This window comes from Brachycentrus maculatus, unplaced genomic scaffold (genome assembly GCF_059751285.1).
Source record: "Brachycentrus maculatus isolate JH-2025_06_01 unplaced genomic scaffold, ASM5975128v1 h1tg001133l, whole genome shotgun sequence".
NCBI classification, from domain to species: domain Eukaryota; kingdom Metazoa; phylum Arthropoda; class Insecta; order Trichoptera; family Brachycentridae; genus Brachycentrus; species Brachycentrus maculatus.
In genome coordinates this window covers 163239-178835 of record NW_028281830.1, presented here as the reverse complement: position 1 = coordinate 178835, position 15597 = coordinate 163239, and the positions used below count along the sequence as shown (strand labels likewise).

The 15597-nt window shown below is 30.9% G+C and overlaps 1 protein-coding gene across 1 annotated transcript in view; it reads right to left on the bottom strand.

Moving 5' to 3' along the window:
• LOC148299456 (uncharacterized) overlaps nucleotides 1-15597 on the bottom strand; it is a 31867-nt gene that overhangs the window by 7263 nt on the left and 9007 nt on the right. The window contains exons 2-6 of the mRNA XM_088276067.1: nucleotides 11846-11967; nucleotides 10900-11752; nucleotides 9420-9619; nucleotides 1995-2180; nucleotides 1195-1333 (exon numbers count right to left, since the gene is read on the bottom strand). Coding sequence (XP_088132193.1) covers nucleotides 1195-1333; nucleotides 1995-2180; nucleotides 9420-9619; nucleotides 10900-11752; nucleotides 11846-11967 — 1500 coding nt within the window. The remainder of the gene's footprint in view (nucleotides 1-1194; nucleotides 1334-1994; nucleotides 2181-9419; nucleotides 9620-10899; nucleotides 11753-11845; nucleotides 11968-15597) is intronic.

Below are 15597 nucleotides of genomic sequence, written 5' to 3'. Positions count from 1 at the left end.
TTTGATGAGATGTCAAAAATAGTATTTTTACTATTTTAATCATTTCACAAAATTACCATAATAGAAATAATATGTATGATAAATATATGAACATGCGTTTCAGTTTGAATCTTCCAATAAATTTTGCACACTAAATGCGCCTTGATAAAAATGAGCCGATTATTTGCTTAGCATTTGCGTTAGTTAGAATACAGCGATCAAGGAGCATCCGAAAATACGCGTATATATATTTTATTTTCGATCAAATCTAATAACTTCTGAATTCATAACGTTTTCACCACCGTATATAAAAAAACATCACTGTTTCAAATGTAGGTTATTTTTCTGATTTTTAGTTTATTATTTTATGGTCGTTTTGGAAATAATAACCTACATATTGGTACATCATGCCAAGAAATATTGGCAAGAAAAAAATCTAACTACCGAACCATCACGCATTCAGAGAATAGAACCCACACCATTCTGTCTTTGCAATCTTCGGCTCTTCCACATTCGTGCATCTCCTTATATATACACGCCGATTATTCGCAGACTCCTGATCTATGTAACCACACCCAAGTATGTATTTGAACTACTTGATCATGCCAAGTGTTTTTTAAATAAATTTATTATAACCAAGCACTGCCTGTCAGTTTATTTCAAGTAGCTGGGTATGTAAGTAACAAATTTTGATCAATTTCACTAGTCAATTTTTAAGTGGTTGGAAAAAATTAATTTGAACATAAAAATCAAAATTAAAGATACGTTTCTTGAATGTTTATCGCAGATACTCAGTGGCACATTTTATAAACTTTATAAAATAAAACAACTTTGTTTTATTTTATAAAGTTCAAGTTTTTGGTATCGTTAGAGAAGGGTTATTAACTATAACCTAACTATGAGTATTTCAATATTTTAGAATTAGTACATAAACTCTAAGGATGACAAGGTTCTTGTCGAAACCGGTTGAAAAAGTGTACCAATAAAAAGTTGTTAAAACAAAGCTGTTTTATTTTATAAAGTTTATTAAACATACATTCTGAAGAATAATTTTTATGTCACACAATAAACAAATCATGATTGTTAAGTTGACAACTTCGCGAACGTTCATGTTCTCAGAGCATAAAGTTTAATAAACGTAAAAATAATTTTGTAAGCTGCAGAACAGTTCTATTTACAGATGGTGAATTGTATGTCAAAACATGGTTTTATTACCTGACAGCTGAGCCTGAGAGCTTCCTCCATCATCAACTTTCACCGAGACGTGTTGGACCATCTCTTGCACAAAGAGTCCAGGAACGGTTGAGATACCAGATAAGTCCGCTTCAGGTCCAAATATAGAGCTCACTCCAAACTGAAAAAAATATATATAAAAATAACTCATCGTTATTTTACGTGTAAAAACTCATGTTTATATTTAAAATAACAAACATTTAACAAAACATACAAATGAATAACCAACATAACAAAACTAAACACATATACTACTTTTTTATTTATTCAATTATTTATTTGGAAAACCAACAGAAAATTTTACAAAAATCAACAAAATATGATAATTTTTAATTTGAGTTTAACTTAGTTAATACCACTATTTCTTTAAATCTACTGTGAAACGTGTTTCGATGCATTTCGCATCATTTTCAAACCCGTATCAAAACTGCATCGAAACACGTGTCACAGTAGATTATAAGAAATAGTGGTATTTACTAGGTAAAACATAAATAAAAGTGGATAGATTTTACCACGAAGTGCCTGCCGAATGAAATTATTAAGTCTATTGTAACATGACAACATTGATGTCAAGGAGTGGGGAATGATGTCAGCCAATGGATACCCGCCAGGTTGCCTGGAGCACATGTACTGGAAAACAACCGCTGGCAACCCGCACTTCTTCCCTGGATCGAGACCAATGTAGATCATACATAAAATCGTATTGCGCACCTTAAGTATTTTTACTAACAAACACGACGGCTGTTACACTATTTCAATACCCAGTATGACCTGCGACCTACCTTAGCCAGAGCTGTCAATGGTTTAGTGGTGACCTCAACATAGAAGGTGGGCAGCTTGACCTTCAGTTGTCGAGGAGTGAGGGCAGCAACCAATCGGGATGGTGGTAGACCGGGCAGGTCCGCTACAAGTCTACGCAATCCGTTCCTAGCGCGTGGTACCACAACCACCAATGCATATCTGTCACCCTGGTAACGCGAATAATACAAGTATCACATAAACAAGAATGCAAGTATTACGTGAACAATAAAACAAGTTTAATATAAATAAATATATTTATAATAATAATAATATTTTTTAGAGGATGGCGACTGACAGAGACAAGTGGCTGACACAACAAGGCGCTGCCTTTAGAAGATGATGATGAATATAAATAATAATATAACTAATACATACACAATAATACTAGTGTTACATTAACAATGGTTCTATTAATACGTAAATAGAAATACAATATTTTTTTTACAATAACAGGTACACGTCCAAACGTCATACTATTAGAGCTTATTAGGACTGTAAATGATAAATATGTTTCATATAAAAATATTATTTTTTGACATCACATCAAAGATGAAGAAGAATATGGAAGTCTGGGCATTTACGGGGCTACGACCGTCATAGGCTGGTTTACGTGATCACTTTACACACGTGTAACATTCACCAATTCTACCCATCATTGACAACCATACTACCCAAATTCTTGGAAGTTCTATATATATGAACCAATTTCGAAACGTTGTTCTTGAATCACTAGAACTTTACTAGAGACATCTATTGGTGAGATGAAAAGAAGCTATATATTAAGCAGAAACTCTTTTATTAGTACGTAAGTTCCGAATCCTGGATTATAATCACATACATGAGAAACGCCAGAAAATGTCATTTTCATTTTTATTATTTTAGCTTATAATTTGACCATTTTATTTATTTACAACATTTTGAGTGTGTCCAAATACTTGTTCACAAATCTGGATTATCTCTTATATTCTTCTTTATCTTTGATGACATGTCAAAAATAACTATATTTGGAGATCATCCAGATTTGTGAACAAGTATTTGGACACGCTCAAAATGCTGTAAATACAATATTTATATACACATTGTATACATATTATATACACATTTACGAAATGCGTGGTACTGAAAATAAACTTAATTATTTGGCATCGATTTGTAGAATGGACCGCAAAATGCAATCAACAAATGTCAAGTGAAGTGAACGTTACATTAGCACTGTCTGGTGCGTTTGTGAAGAGAGTGTATATGAATTTGACAGGTCAGTCGCAAAATGTACCGTCAATTTTTCCTATTCTTCTCAAACTATCAAATTGATTGATTTATCTTTTTTTCAATTCGTCTATATATTTAACGATTATTGAGAAGAAATAAATATATTTACTTTTATGTATTTTACATTTGTGAATATGTAAATAATGAAATAATTCTCATCTTCAAACCCTTATCCGTACACTAATGGTGTTATATATTTATATATATATATATATATATATATATATATATATATATATATATATATATATATATATATATATATATATATATATATATATATATATATATATATATATATATATATATATATATATATATATATATATATATATATATATATATATATATATATATATATATATATATATTTAGATATATATATATATATATATATATATATATATATATATATATATATATATATATTTAAATTTATTTAAACACAGTGTTATCTTGACACATGAAAGAAAAGGTGATCAGCCCTCCGCTTCATATACCAGTCCAGAGTAATATTGAAAAAATATTAATGTGAAAAAATAACTTATATTTTTTTGACCCCCCCCCTGAAAATAGAATTTAGGATCTCTAGAACGGTAGCCAAGCGTGCTGACCATTACACTACGAAGGTGGACATTACATTACGGACACATATTTATACATTTTCTTTATATTTTTACTAATTTCCATTCCTAGGTTTTATATAATATTTTTGATTTTATTAGATTTTTATCGGCTTCTTTGTTTGAGAAGCACTGCGCACTGTTTATTCGCACGGCGGACGGCCTAGAGCAATCAAAAGTTCAAAGTAACTGTTTGATACTGCGATGCACGTTCCGCTCGCCAAACTCGCGTTACAAGTAATTAATCGCCGACAAAATGTCATAATATGACTTCAGCTCTATTACAATGTCAACGTTAAGGTCGCGTATTATCTCGGATCGCAGAACGGGTTCTCGATATTCAGACGAAAATGTAACCGTGCAAAGTCAAATTACTTAGTGGAAAACATTGCATGTGTACGGCCATTAACTATGGCGTTAGAAAAATGCGTAAAGTCATTTTACATATTTATTGATTTGGTGTTTAATTTGTAACTCCATTTGAATTTATCCGACCACTTAATTTGGCTGACATTTTAATTTGACCGCTTTCTTTACGTTTTTCTAGGTCTTCCTCTGCTCCTATTTCTAAATATATTCACCCAATTTATTTATTTCACCGTCCTTTCCTCACTCATTCGTTCCAGATGTCTAAACCATTCCAACACACCTTTCTAAATTTTATGGACAATGCTTATCTCAGCCTTGCATTATTTTCTTATTTCACCATTCGAACATCTTTCATACGTTGTTTTACATCACATTCTTCTGAGAGATCGCATTTACATTTGGAATACTTTTGACATAATTTATCAAATCATAAGAGAGTTTTTTTTATTTCTTTGCACTGCGTAACACGTACAATATGCAAGGTAATAAAACGAAGTTTCTAAGGGGATTTTTTTACTGTTGTAGCCAAGTTATGGATGCGTTGAAACACATTTTCATTTTATTTCGAAATATCACTACAGCCCACCGGAGCATAGTTGATGAGGCAACAAAAAGCGGTCTATTGTTTCCCCAGATGCAATCGTGAATCTGCCTTTATAATTCGAAATCCTTGTTCAAATAACCGTGTTGGAGTAATTGCAACAAAATGCTAATCATTAAATGCAAGGCGTTTCAACCTTTTACAGACTTCAACACACTTATTGCAACATAATTTATTTAGGGCTGGTTTGATTATCCTGAAAGACATATCGCTCTCTCCTTTCAACAACGTTATATATCAACAATGTTAATTTTTCAGGAGATCGTTTTTTAAGTTTAAAAATATAATGAAATGTATTAAAAATAAATATCAAGCCACTTGTTGCACTTTTTACTGTGCAACAGATCTTTTTAGGTAAAACCTGAATGTTTTTTCTCCATTTGAAAAATATTTAGGATATTTAAAAATATAATTAAACAATACCTTTTCTTAAAAATGCAAAAACATCACTTTCTGCCCTGTAGCGGGTAAATATTAAGTTAAAAATATGCCGCTTTTGCTGGGATATTGTACATTTTTTGGGAATTCCGAAAACATGCACAACTGAAAATTGATGATTTTTGAAATATGACGTTGTTGAAAGGAGTGAGCGATATAGACACAGTAGCAATAATCACATAGTCATATTGATAGATTACTAGATAGTCATATAATAATGAAGACAGACATTATAGCACTTTTGCAAACATACTGGCAAGGATTGTGGCGCCATCTGCACACAGCGAACGCAATTACCAATAGTGATAAGCAATTTTATGAATACAAATTTTAACTTTAAAAAAATGTAAACGATTTCAATAAGCAAAGAGATTATGTTAATCTAACGTATGAATTGAGTTATAATTTTAATTTAATTTTTGTGTATTTGTATTCCTTCATTTTCTGATTTATGAGTTCTCGAATATTATTATTTACCTTCATAGAAATTTCTTTTCCATCACGCGAATTTTTGTATTATTATTAAAAATTCAAAGACGCCAGTACATAACAATAAATTTAACACAATGGTGAATTATGATGTTTTTTCCATGCACGGAATTTTCATGTTTCTTAGAAAAGTGTCAAAACGCCAAAATAACACAAATAAATAATGTCCGAAACTATTTTACTATAAAAAATATACGCGCTACGCATATTACACGTCAATGGTCAGATACCTTTACGTATTCGTAATAAATGACCTTTCTGAAGTTAATAACAATAAATATGAATAAATTGTGGATGATTTACGGCTAATTTTTTTGACGAATTAAAATACCACAAAATATTAAAAAATGTTGGTCAACGTTTTTTTTATAAAAATGGAAGAAATTTGTAAAAAAAAAATATCCAAGTTCTTTCCTATGCAATACTTCAATTGATGAATTTCCTTCTCTTCGAGATTTGCGTCACTTTATGTATTAATCAACCATTTAGCGCTTTATTCTTGTTTCTTTAACCCTTCCCTTAAGGTGCTAAAAACACCGGCGACATGTATTTTGTACACCATATGAAAATGAGATTTAAAAACTAAAAAAATGTAAATATTTCAAAATGTTGTTTTTATTGACCATAGTTGAAGTTGAAATGTATCAATTTTGTAATGTTAGCTCTGGTATTTACCTAAAAATGAGAAGAAAAAAATCGCAAGTACCCGCCATAGCTAGCGTAGCGACCCGACCACCCTGAACGACGACTTGTGCGCAACTAAAATGAGACCATCGGAAACAGTATGAAGCCGCGTGAGCGTGTACGTAAAGTGCGGCACGCATGCATACTCTGAAAAACGTTTGTGTATTGGTGATTCTATCCCCGATTATTTTGCAATTTAATCATTTCCTTAGCTGCAAATGAATAAGTCTATATTATAATGCTTTTATGGAACACTTTAAAGAAAGGTATTACGGAAAGGTATTACGGAGAAAAACAAAAATTGTGAGCCCGTATCTTTTATATTTTATATTGAAAGTCAAGTTGTAGTAAATATGTACGTATCACCGAGAGGGGAAGGTTAAAAGACCAAACACGAGATAATATTTAAATCAATTTTCTCAAAAGAAAATTACAACTAACGATTCCGTTAGTTTTATCTTTTCGCTATTGTGAAGCCAACAAAACTTTCAGCTGGTTTTTTTGTTTGTTTTTTTCACATTTTTTTCCGATATTTGAAAAGGTTAGGTCATGCAACTAATATGAATTTAAATATTAAAGGTGACTTAGTTCGCCCTTTATTAGCGTGCGTGTTCATATAAAAATTTATAAGATTTCTAAAAACTATTATTAGACACCCTAAGGAAAAAATTCCTTTCATGTGTACAAAAAGATGAGCTTTTCTACAAATAAAGTAAAGTTTACGAACGATGTTAATCGATTTCAACAACACAAGCAACAAAAAAAAAGTATATGAGAAAAATAAATCCCTATAAATATTAAATGTTCTTTTGTTGAAAATCTCAAATATTTTAAAGTTTATATAATTTTTTGATATCTCATCAAAGATGAAGAAGAATATGTAAATAAGCTTTTTATTGAGCAGAAACTCTTATATTTAGTATGTGAGGTCCGAATCTTGGATGATAATGACATACATGAGAAACGCCAGAAAATATAATTTTCATTTTTATTATTTTAGCTTATAATTTGGCCAGTTAATATATTTACAACATTTTGAGTGTGTCCAAATACTTGTTCACAAAATCTGGATTATCTCCAATTACAGGAGTTATTTTCATATTAGTTTTTGACACCTCATCAAAGATGAAGACGAATATGGAAGGCTGGGCATTTACGGGGCTGACGACCGTCATAGGCTGGTTTAAGTGAATTTAGAATTTGAGTAGTGTGGTTGTCAATAATGGGTAGAATTGGTGAATGTTACACGTGTGTAAAGTGATCACTTAAACCAGCCTATGACGGTCGTCAGCCCCGTAAATGCCCAGACTTCCATATTCTTCTTCATCTTTGATGAGATGTCAAAAAATAATAAATATCAAATATTAAAAGGTATTTATGAACTTTTGGGCACAGACAAAAGTTATAAGCAGAAAATTGATGCTTTGTTAAGTAACACTTTAATTATATAAAGGCAAGGTGATCAGTCTTACGCTTCAAACCTACCTAGTTCCCTTTGACTATGCCATTTTCAGTTTTTTTTAGTTTACTCATCCATTTATTCCTCAAATAGTCCGACGCCCTATCGCGTGAGGAAATTGAATTAGACATGCTCTGGCGAAACGCGAGTTTGCCAATTGCAAAGGAAAATATGAAAAATACACAATCATTACCGTGAACATTAATAAATTATGCCCTGGCATGTAGGTGTGCGCAATTAGAATTTTTGCACGGGCACCTTTTCAACCTCACACGTGACCTCATCAATTCCTGTTCCCCGTTGATAGGTGCCCTTAATGACTTCGCAAGTATTTCAATAACTTTCCGTAAACAAATTACGGTATTTCATTTGCTGAACCTATTTTATTTCAATACTTTTCATTTGACAATACTCTCGGAAGATCAATCAATTGTCACACGAAAACGAAATGCGTTGACTCACAACGTATTATTGACTGTCTCTTTATCTCCTTTCTCTCTCTTCTCCCTCTTTCTCTCTTTTACTCTTAAGTAGTGGACTCAATCGTTGATTAAATTAAGGTATGGTGATCATTCCTTAAGAGTTTTGAATCTAGGAGTCTAATATATGTATAGAGATGACGTTAGTGACGGATTTTAATGTTTAGGATATGACTGCCATATTGCAATGGAAATGGAGTATAAGTAATAGTAGGTAGGAATGTGAGAATAGCACACACGCATAAGTTTGTAAAATATTTGAAGAGAGTGTATGATCTATGCATAGGTACTTATTCAGTTCCTTATTTTGTAAACTTTTGAAAAAATATTTTGAAAACAGTCAAGTAATTATTTATCTTCGAAACAAATTTATTTTTATTTTTTTTAAAACGAAAACTAAAGATTTATTGATTTTCAAAAATATCGTGATGGATTGGTTAGATTATGACGATAGATTTAATTTTTACAAGGCTAATATAACGATCTTACTATAAAACTTATTATAATGGTTATTTAGCATCGAACAAATCGCTCACTTCTTTCAAGAACGTCGTAAATCAAAAATCGTCAATTTTCAGTTGTGCATATTTTCAAAATGCTCAGAAAATGTTCTATATCCCAGCAAAAGGGGCATATTTTTAACATAATATTTACCCGCTACAGATCAGAAAGTGTTGTGTTTGCATTTTGAAGAAAAAGTAATGTTCAATTCTTTTTTTTAAATATACAAAATATTTTTCAAATGGCAAAAAAAACTTCAGGTTTTACCAAAAAAAAAATCTGTTGCACAGTAAAAAGTTCAATAAGTGGCTTGATATTTATTTTTAATACATTGTGTTATATTTTTAAACTTTAAAAACGTTCACCTGAAAATTCAAGTTTTTTGATTTATGATGTTCTTGAAAGGAGTGAGCGAAATGTCCAACCCTTTATTGGTACCTTTTTGTTTACATATAGTTTTAACTTCAAATCGGATTGTTGATATTAGTACATACTTCATAGGGTACTTCTACAGCAATGCTGTCCAAGCCTGGAAGAGAACCAGTCTTGAAGGTTCCCTTGGCTTCCATCATGGGGACTGACTTCTTTTCTGTGTCAGACTTGTAGAAAGAATCCGATGGAATGTTCTTGAAGGGGGTCTTCCACGAGCCTCGGAAATACAGACCGTTGAAGAGAATCATGACGGAATTGGGATCTGTAACCACATTTACAAAAAAAATAGTGTGCATGTTTTTGAAGTTACAAACAACCGCTTCAAAAAAATTGACAAATCAGACTATTTGGAGATTTATTTTTATTGATTTTAATTACAAACCGATTTTTCAAAGATAGATTTTATTTGATTTTAGTAATAGTTGTATTTACAACATTTTGAGTGTGTCCAAATACTTGTTCACAAAATCTGGATTATCTCCAATCACAAGAGTTATTTTCATTAAAATAACTCCTGTCATTGGAGATAATCCAGATTTTGTAAAAAAAAATAATTGGGCACACTCAAACTGTTGTAAATATTATCTGGTCAAATTATAAGCTTAAATAATTAAATTAAAAAAGATATTTTCTGGCGTTTCTCATGTGTATCCAGGATTCGGACCTCACATACTAATAAAAGAGTTTCTGCTCAATAAAAAGCTTCTTTTCATCTCACATTTACCAAAGATGTCTCCAGTGAAGTTCTAGTGATTCAAGATTAATGTTTTAAAATTGCTTCATATTTATAGAACTTCCAAGAATTTGAGTAGTGTGGTTGTCAATAATGGGTAGAATTGTTAAATGTTACACTTGTGTAAAGTGATCTTTTAAACCAGCCTATGACTAAGCAAATACCCAGACTTCCATATTCTTCTTCATCTTTGATGAGATGTCAAAAAATAATATAGCTTTATTTCTTTAAATCAAAACAATTTTTAAAACAAAAAGTATCGGTAACATTCGTTTTGAGACTGCATATCAAGAAGTTTTGATAGTGAACGCATGTTGGTCCTCGGATCGACCAAAACGCATGTGATTAACATTTGGTGTAGTTGTAACTATAAAAATACTACACGTCACTACCATAGCACTATTAATTATTTTGTGCTATGCCAGAAAAAAAATCAATAGTGCTATGGTAGTTACGTCAATTATTGTTTGCATGCTGTTGTAGTGAATATCTTGACGTACGTGGGTGCGTCTCGAAACCGGCAGACTAAATTCTCGGTGAATGGTTATATACTAACATTATTAGTATTTTGTTAAAAAAAATACTTAATTACAAAGATAATCCTTAAAATATTAATAATAAATATAAGTGTATTCCCATACGAGTGGAAATGGAATCGGCTAAGACTTGATTTCCCATCGTATAGAATCAAATTCATTTGACGAAATTAAATATGTCATAACAAATTCGATCAAACAGAAATACAGTTGCAATAAATACAGTTGCAATAGATAAGACGAATCCAATTAAATGACTTTTAAACGCCTCACCCCGGATATCCTTACTTCCGACGCGGTTAGCCGACAAAGTATTGGTGATGTCATCCTTTCCAAAAATGGATTTCGACTTCCTGTCATGATTTCTTGCTTCCACAGCTTCCATGATCTCGTCGGCACCGCTGATCTCTTGTGTCTTTTTAAGAAGCGTGTTAATAAATTTGGTCTTGTCTTTGTTATTCTTTCCTGGCTTCTTCAAATCCTGCTTATCGTATAGTTCCGAGTCAGGTTTCTCTGGTGTATCTTCCATTGCAAATGTTATAATTTTTTCCCCTTCGCTTTTTGGTGTTTTATCTAATTTATGTGATTCTGCAGCCTCTGAATCATCTACTTTTACCTTGATTTCATCTTCTACTTGGACAACCGCTTCTTTTTCCTCTGGCTTTATTTCGACGGAAACACTTTGTTTATTAGGAACAATATCTGTTACAACAGGATCTTTAACTTCAACTGATGGCATTGGTTCAATTTGATCTACTTTCTCTTCGGTGTCTACAGCTTCTTTTTTAATTTGGAAAAAGCTCGAATCGTACCTTTCTACGCTTTTGACTTCTGTCAAGTAAAATTCTTCCAAAATTTTTCTGTAGTCATCATTAACCGTGTAGTTTTTGTAAACGTAGAACCAGTTCTTGAATTCTGGAGTGTTGACTTTGTATTGGTTAGTTTGATTTAGCCTCTGCATGATGCCTTGATACATGCTTCTTACGAGTTTATCATTTTTAGGGAATTTAAGGGCTGCTTCCAGTTGAGTTTTGGTTTCGCCGCGAGCTCCTTCAGCCAAAATAGCCAAAATTACAGAATACCCCAAAGGAGAAAACGCCAAGTTTGATACATCGTCCACGTAGCTCTGAAATGAAAAAAAAACAATGCAAATCATTCAATAGCAGATAACAGAAACTTTTCACCGAGTTAATCAATTCATTACTAAATATAGACATACCTGGAATATAGCAGAAGATAATTCATTAGTGGCTTCTCCAATAAAACTTCCAGGATTTTCATCAGACCTTCCTCTCCTGGGCCAAGCAATTGCTAAGGATACAAGTCCTAGCAACACCAAAACTAAAATCAAGATGAAAAAGTATTTATTAAAATCTTAAAAAGCCAATAATAAAAACAATAAATAGAATCGATTAATCATATACGATAATTTAATAAACAGTAAGACTCCATCTACAATCGTCAGTTTAAATGGTGCAGTTTTAAATATATTCTTCTCTTATGTTTACATATCGCTCACTCCTTTCGAGAACGTCATAAATCAAAAATCGTCAATTTTCAGTTGTGCGTGTTTTCGGAATGCCCAAAAAATGTACTATATCCCAGAAAAAGAGGCACATTTTTAACTTAATATTTACTCGCTACAGGGCAGAAAGTTTTGTTTTTACATTTTGAAGAAAATGTATTGTTTAATTATTTTTTTTAAATACACAAAATATTTTTCAAAAGGAGAAAAAGGTTTTGGGTTCTTTCAGGTTTTGCCTAAAAACACCTGTTGCACATCAAAAAGTTCAAAAAGTGGTTTGATATTTATTTTTTTACACATTGTATTACATTTTTAAACTTGAAAAAGTTTTACCTTTAAAAATCAAGTTTAGTGATATATGACGATATGAGTGATATGTGAATAACTCTGTAATCGTTAATTTTATCCGCCTTCGTAGTGTAGTCGTCAGCGCGGTTGCCTACCGTGCTGGAGGTCTCGCGTTTGGTTCCCATGGGGGCCAAAATAAATATTTAATACATGTTTTTTGTCTCTTATAATGATTAAATATTACGCTGGACTTGAAAGCTGAATAACCTGAAATGCAGGTCTTTTCTTCACGTATTTAACGATCAAGATATCAATGTTTAAATACGATGCAGTGCTCTTTGTACTACTGGGTGTGGATAGCGGTGAAAAGTTGAAGAATCGTTGAAATATAATTAATGATTTTTATTTTACTTTTGGCTTTTTATTATATTTTTACATACTTAAGTGACATTACAAAACCTAGTGCCCTTCTATAGCTGTTATACTTATCGTAATTTTAATATTCTCACGTTGGTTTTGTTTTATTTTAAATGAAAACATTGTCAACAGATAAATGTATCAGAAATACAAGAGGCTCGATGAGCCACAAACCATTCTTAAAGTTTCACAGAATTAAAAAAGAAATATTAATTGCCTTCATTTGTTTTCCAGGGGTTGTAACAAGGAAACAATTAATATTAAAAGAGTCCTCAACAAACCACCCTTATAAATAATTAACTACTCTATAAATATTTGAGATAAAAACACAGCAAGTAAGAAAGCGATTCTTGATAAAAAGCTGAAGGGTTATTTTTTTTAGAATTAAGGAAGCTAAGTCCGTCTCTTAATTTATATTTTGTTTTTTAAAAAAGAAGTATTTTTTAATTAAATAAAAACAATAAACCCTTTTAATCGTTACTTTGTGTAGATCAACGTCATGATAATACAGATTAATAAACGGTTTCAAAATACCTATGTCGTTATAAATAAAAGACAATAAATAGGGTAAAATTCATCTGCAGTTCACTAACCTACGTTGATAATATCTTTGTAATAGTCCCATTCTATACAAACAGCAACCAGATTTTTTTTTCATAATACATTGATATTTTAAATACATTTCCTCCCTAAGATTTTCTCCCTATTTCTTAAGGGAAAATCATATAGTTGAAGGGATTTTTTAAAAGCATTTATGAATAGATACTATGAACTTAAGTAATTTAGAAAATAGCAAAGAAAAATGTATTTAATTTTGTATTTTAGAAGCAATATGTTAACTTTGTGGTATGGTAATATAACACTCTCCTTATCATTCATCGTTCACTTTGTGTAATACCACTCAAAAACTTTTCTTCACGATCACGATCGGGTCATTCTTCAGTTGGCCTGATGAGGGAATGGATATTCCGAAACCGTTAGCCGTGAAGTGTTTTTAAGTGATATTACACAAAGTGAACGATGAATGATAAGAAGAAAATATATTTTATGTAAAAAAGTATCTACTAACACAGATTCGTTTTAAAATATAGTGGAAAATCAGGACAGCCTTAAATTGATCCTTTTAGGAAGAAAAAAAGTGTCAACAATCTACATACATTTGCAAGTGTATGGTACACCAAAGAAAACGGTAGCGTTCTCAATCAAAACTCCCGTTAAATGTATTTTAGATATCAACCTCCAGTTACGGGTATTATTTTAACAATACTTAACCGCCCGTCCCAGTTTAAGCTTGACGCCATAAACAAGGCTGAAGAGGGTCACCTGAGGGCGTTCACATTACGCCTGATGATAAACGGTGTTACTGAAATGGTAACAAATTGAAGACACGTGTGCAAAAAGATTACTTTTCTTCTTTAACAGTTGATCTTTCATTTTATAAATGCAAAGTAACTTTTTGCTACAACTCAATTACTGTCTCAAAAAATTCTTTAGCAAATCTCCAAAATTAAGGAAGTTTTGTCAATATTGAACGAGATAGGAAGAAATAAAGAAACCCAATTATCTTTGTATTTTTCTGTTTAGTCGCAGACGAAATCTCTGAAACATATTTTGAACATTTTTAATATTTACTTAACGATGATATAAAATTCCAGATGAAAAATGCAATACAAATATTGATTAAGTACAATATAAAATATTAACAAAAGTCAAAATTATACGTTAAATTGCATTTTTTAACAGCTTGTCATCAGCTTACTCAATATATATATATATATATATATATATATATATATATATATATATATATATATATATATATATATATATATATATATATATATATATATATATATATATATATATATATATATATATATATATATATATATATATATATATATATATATGTATATATATATATATATATATATATATATATATATATATATAAATATATATATATATATATATATATATATATATATATATATATATCTTTCACGTGTGAGTTCTCGGCACCATCTGTGGTTGAATTGAGTAAGCTTTTTATTATGCTGACACCTTCGTGAATTTTTTTTTAAATGTATAGCATTTGAATACGATCGTGTTTTTTATCTATCCATACCATATTAATAGAAATTAAACAAATAGAAAAACTTTTTTTCAAACAGTTTTTTTAGCAGTGGCAACGCCAATTTCTAAACGTTACCGCAACATACGCAATATTACACCTTGCCCATGGTGGACAACGTGCTTCTTGACAGATGCTGTCACTTAGCACTTTAAATGTTTTCGATTGGATCGTTGTTTCATAGGTTTTATATATTTTCATTGCTTGACAAACATTGTGAAATTTTACATGCATACTAGAAAAGTGTGCATTCTATTATTTTATTTTCCATTTACCAAACCGAGTCACAGTCACACGTGGCCATGCCCAGCTGATTAATAATTATAAAAACAGATTATATGCAAATTAAACATCTGTAGAAAAATTCATGTTAAACGTAAAAGTTACTTGAAATATTTTATAACATTTTTCATTCACGCTGTATATCAAAAATGCATTGAATATATAGCCGTATTTAAAATTGCTCTTTTTTAACCTATTTCTCCGGAAAGTATACATTCTTTTGTTTCATCCGCAAAAAAGAAATTTGCTTTGAAAACAATGGAAACTAAAATCTCAACTTGATTAATATGATACGAAGATACTGTTGGATTTATGTACCTAATTT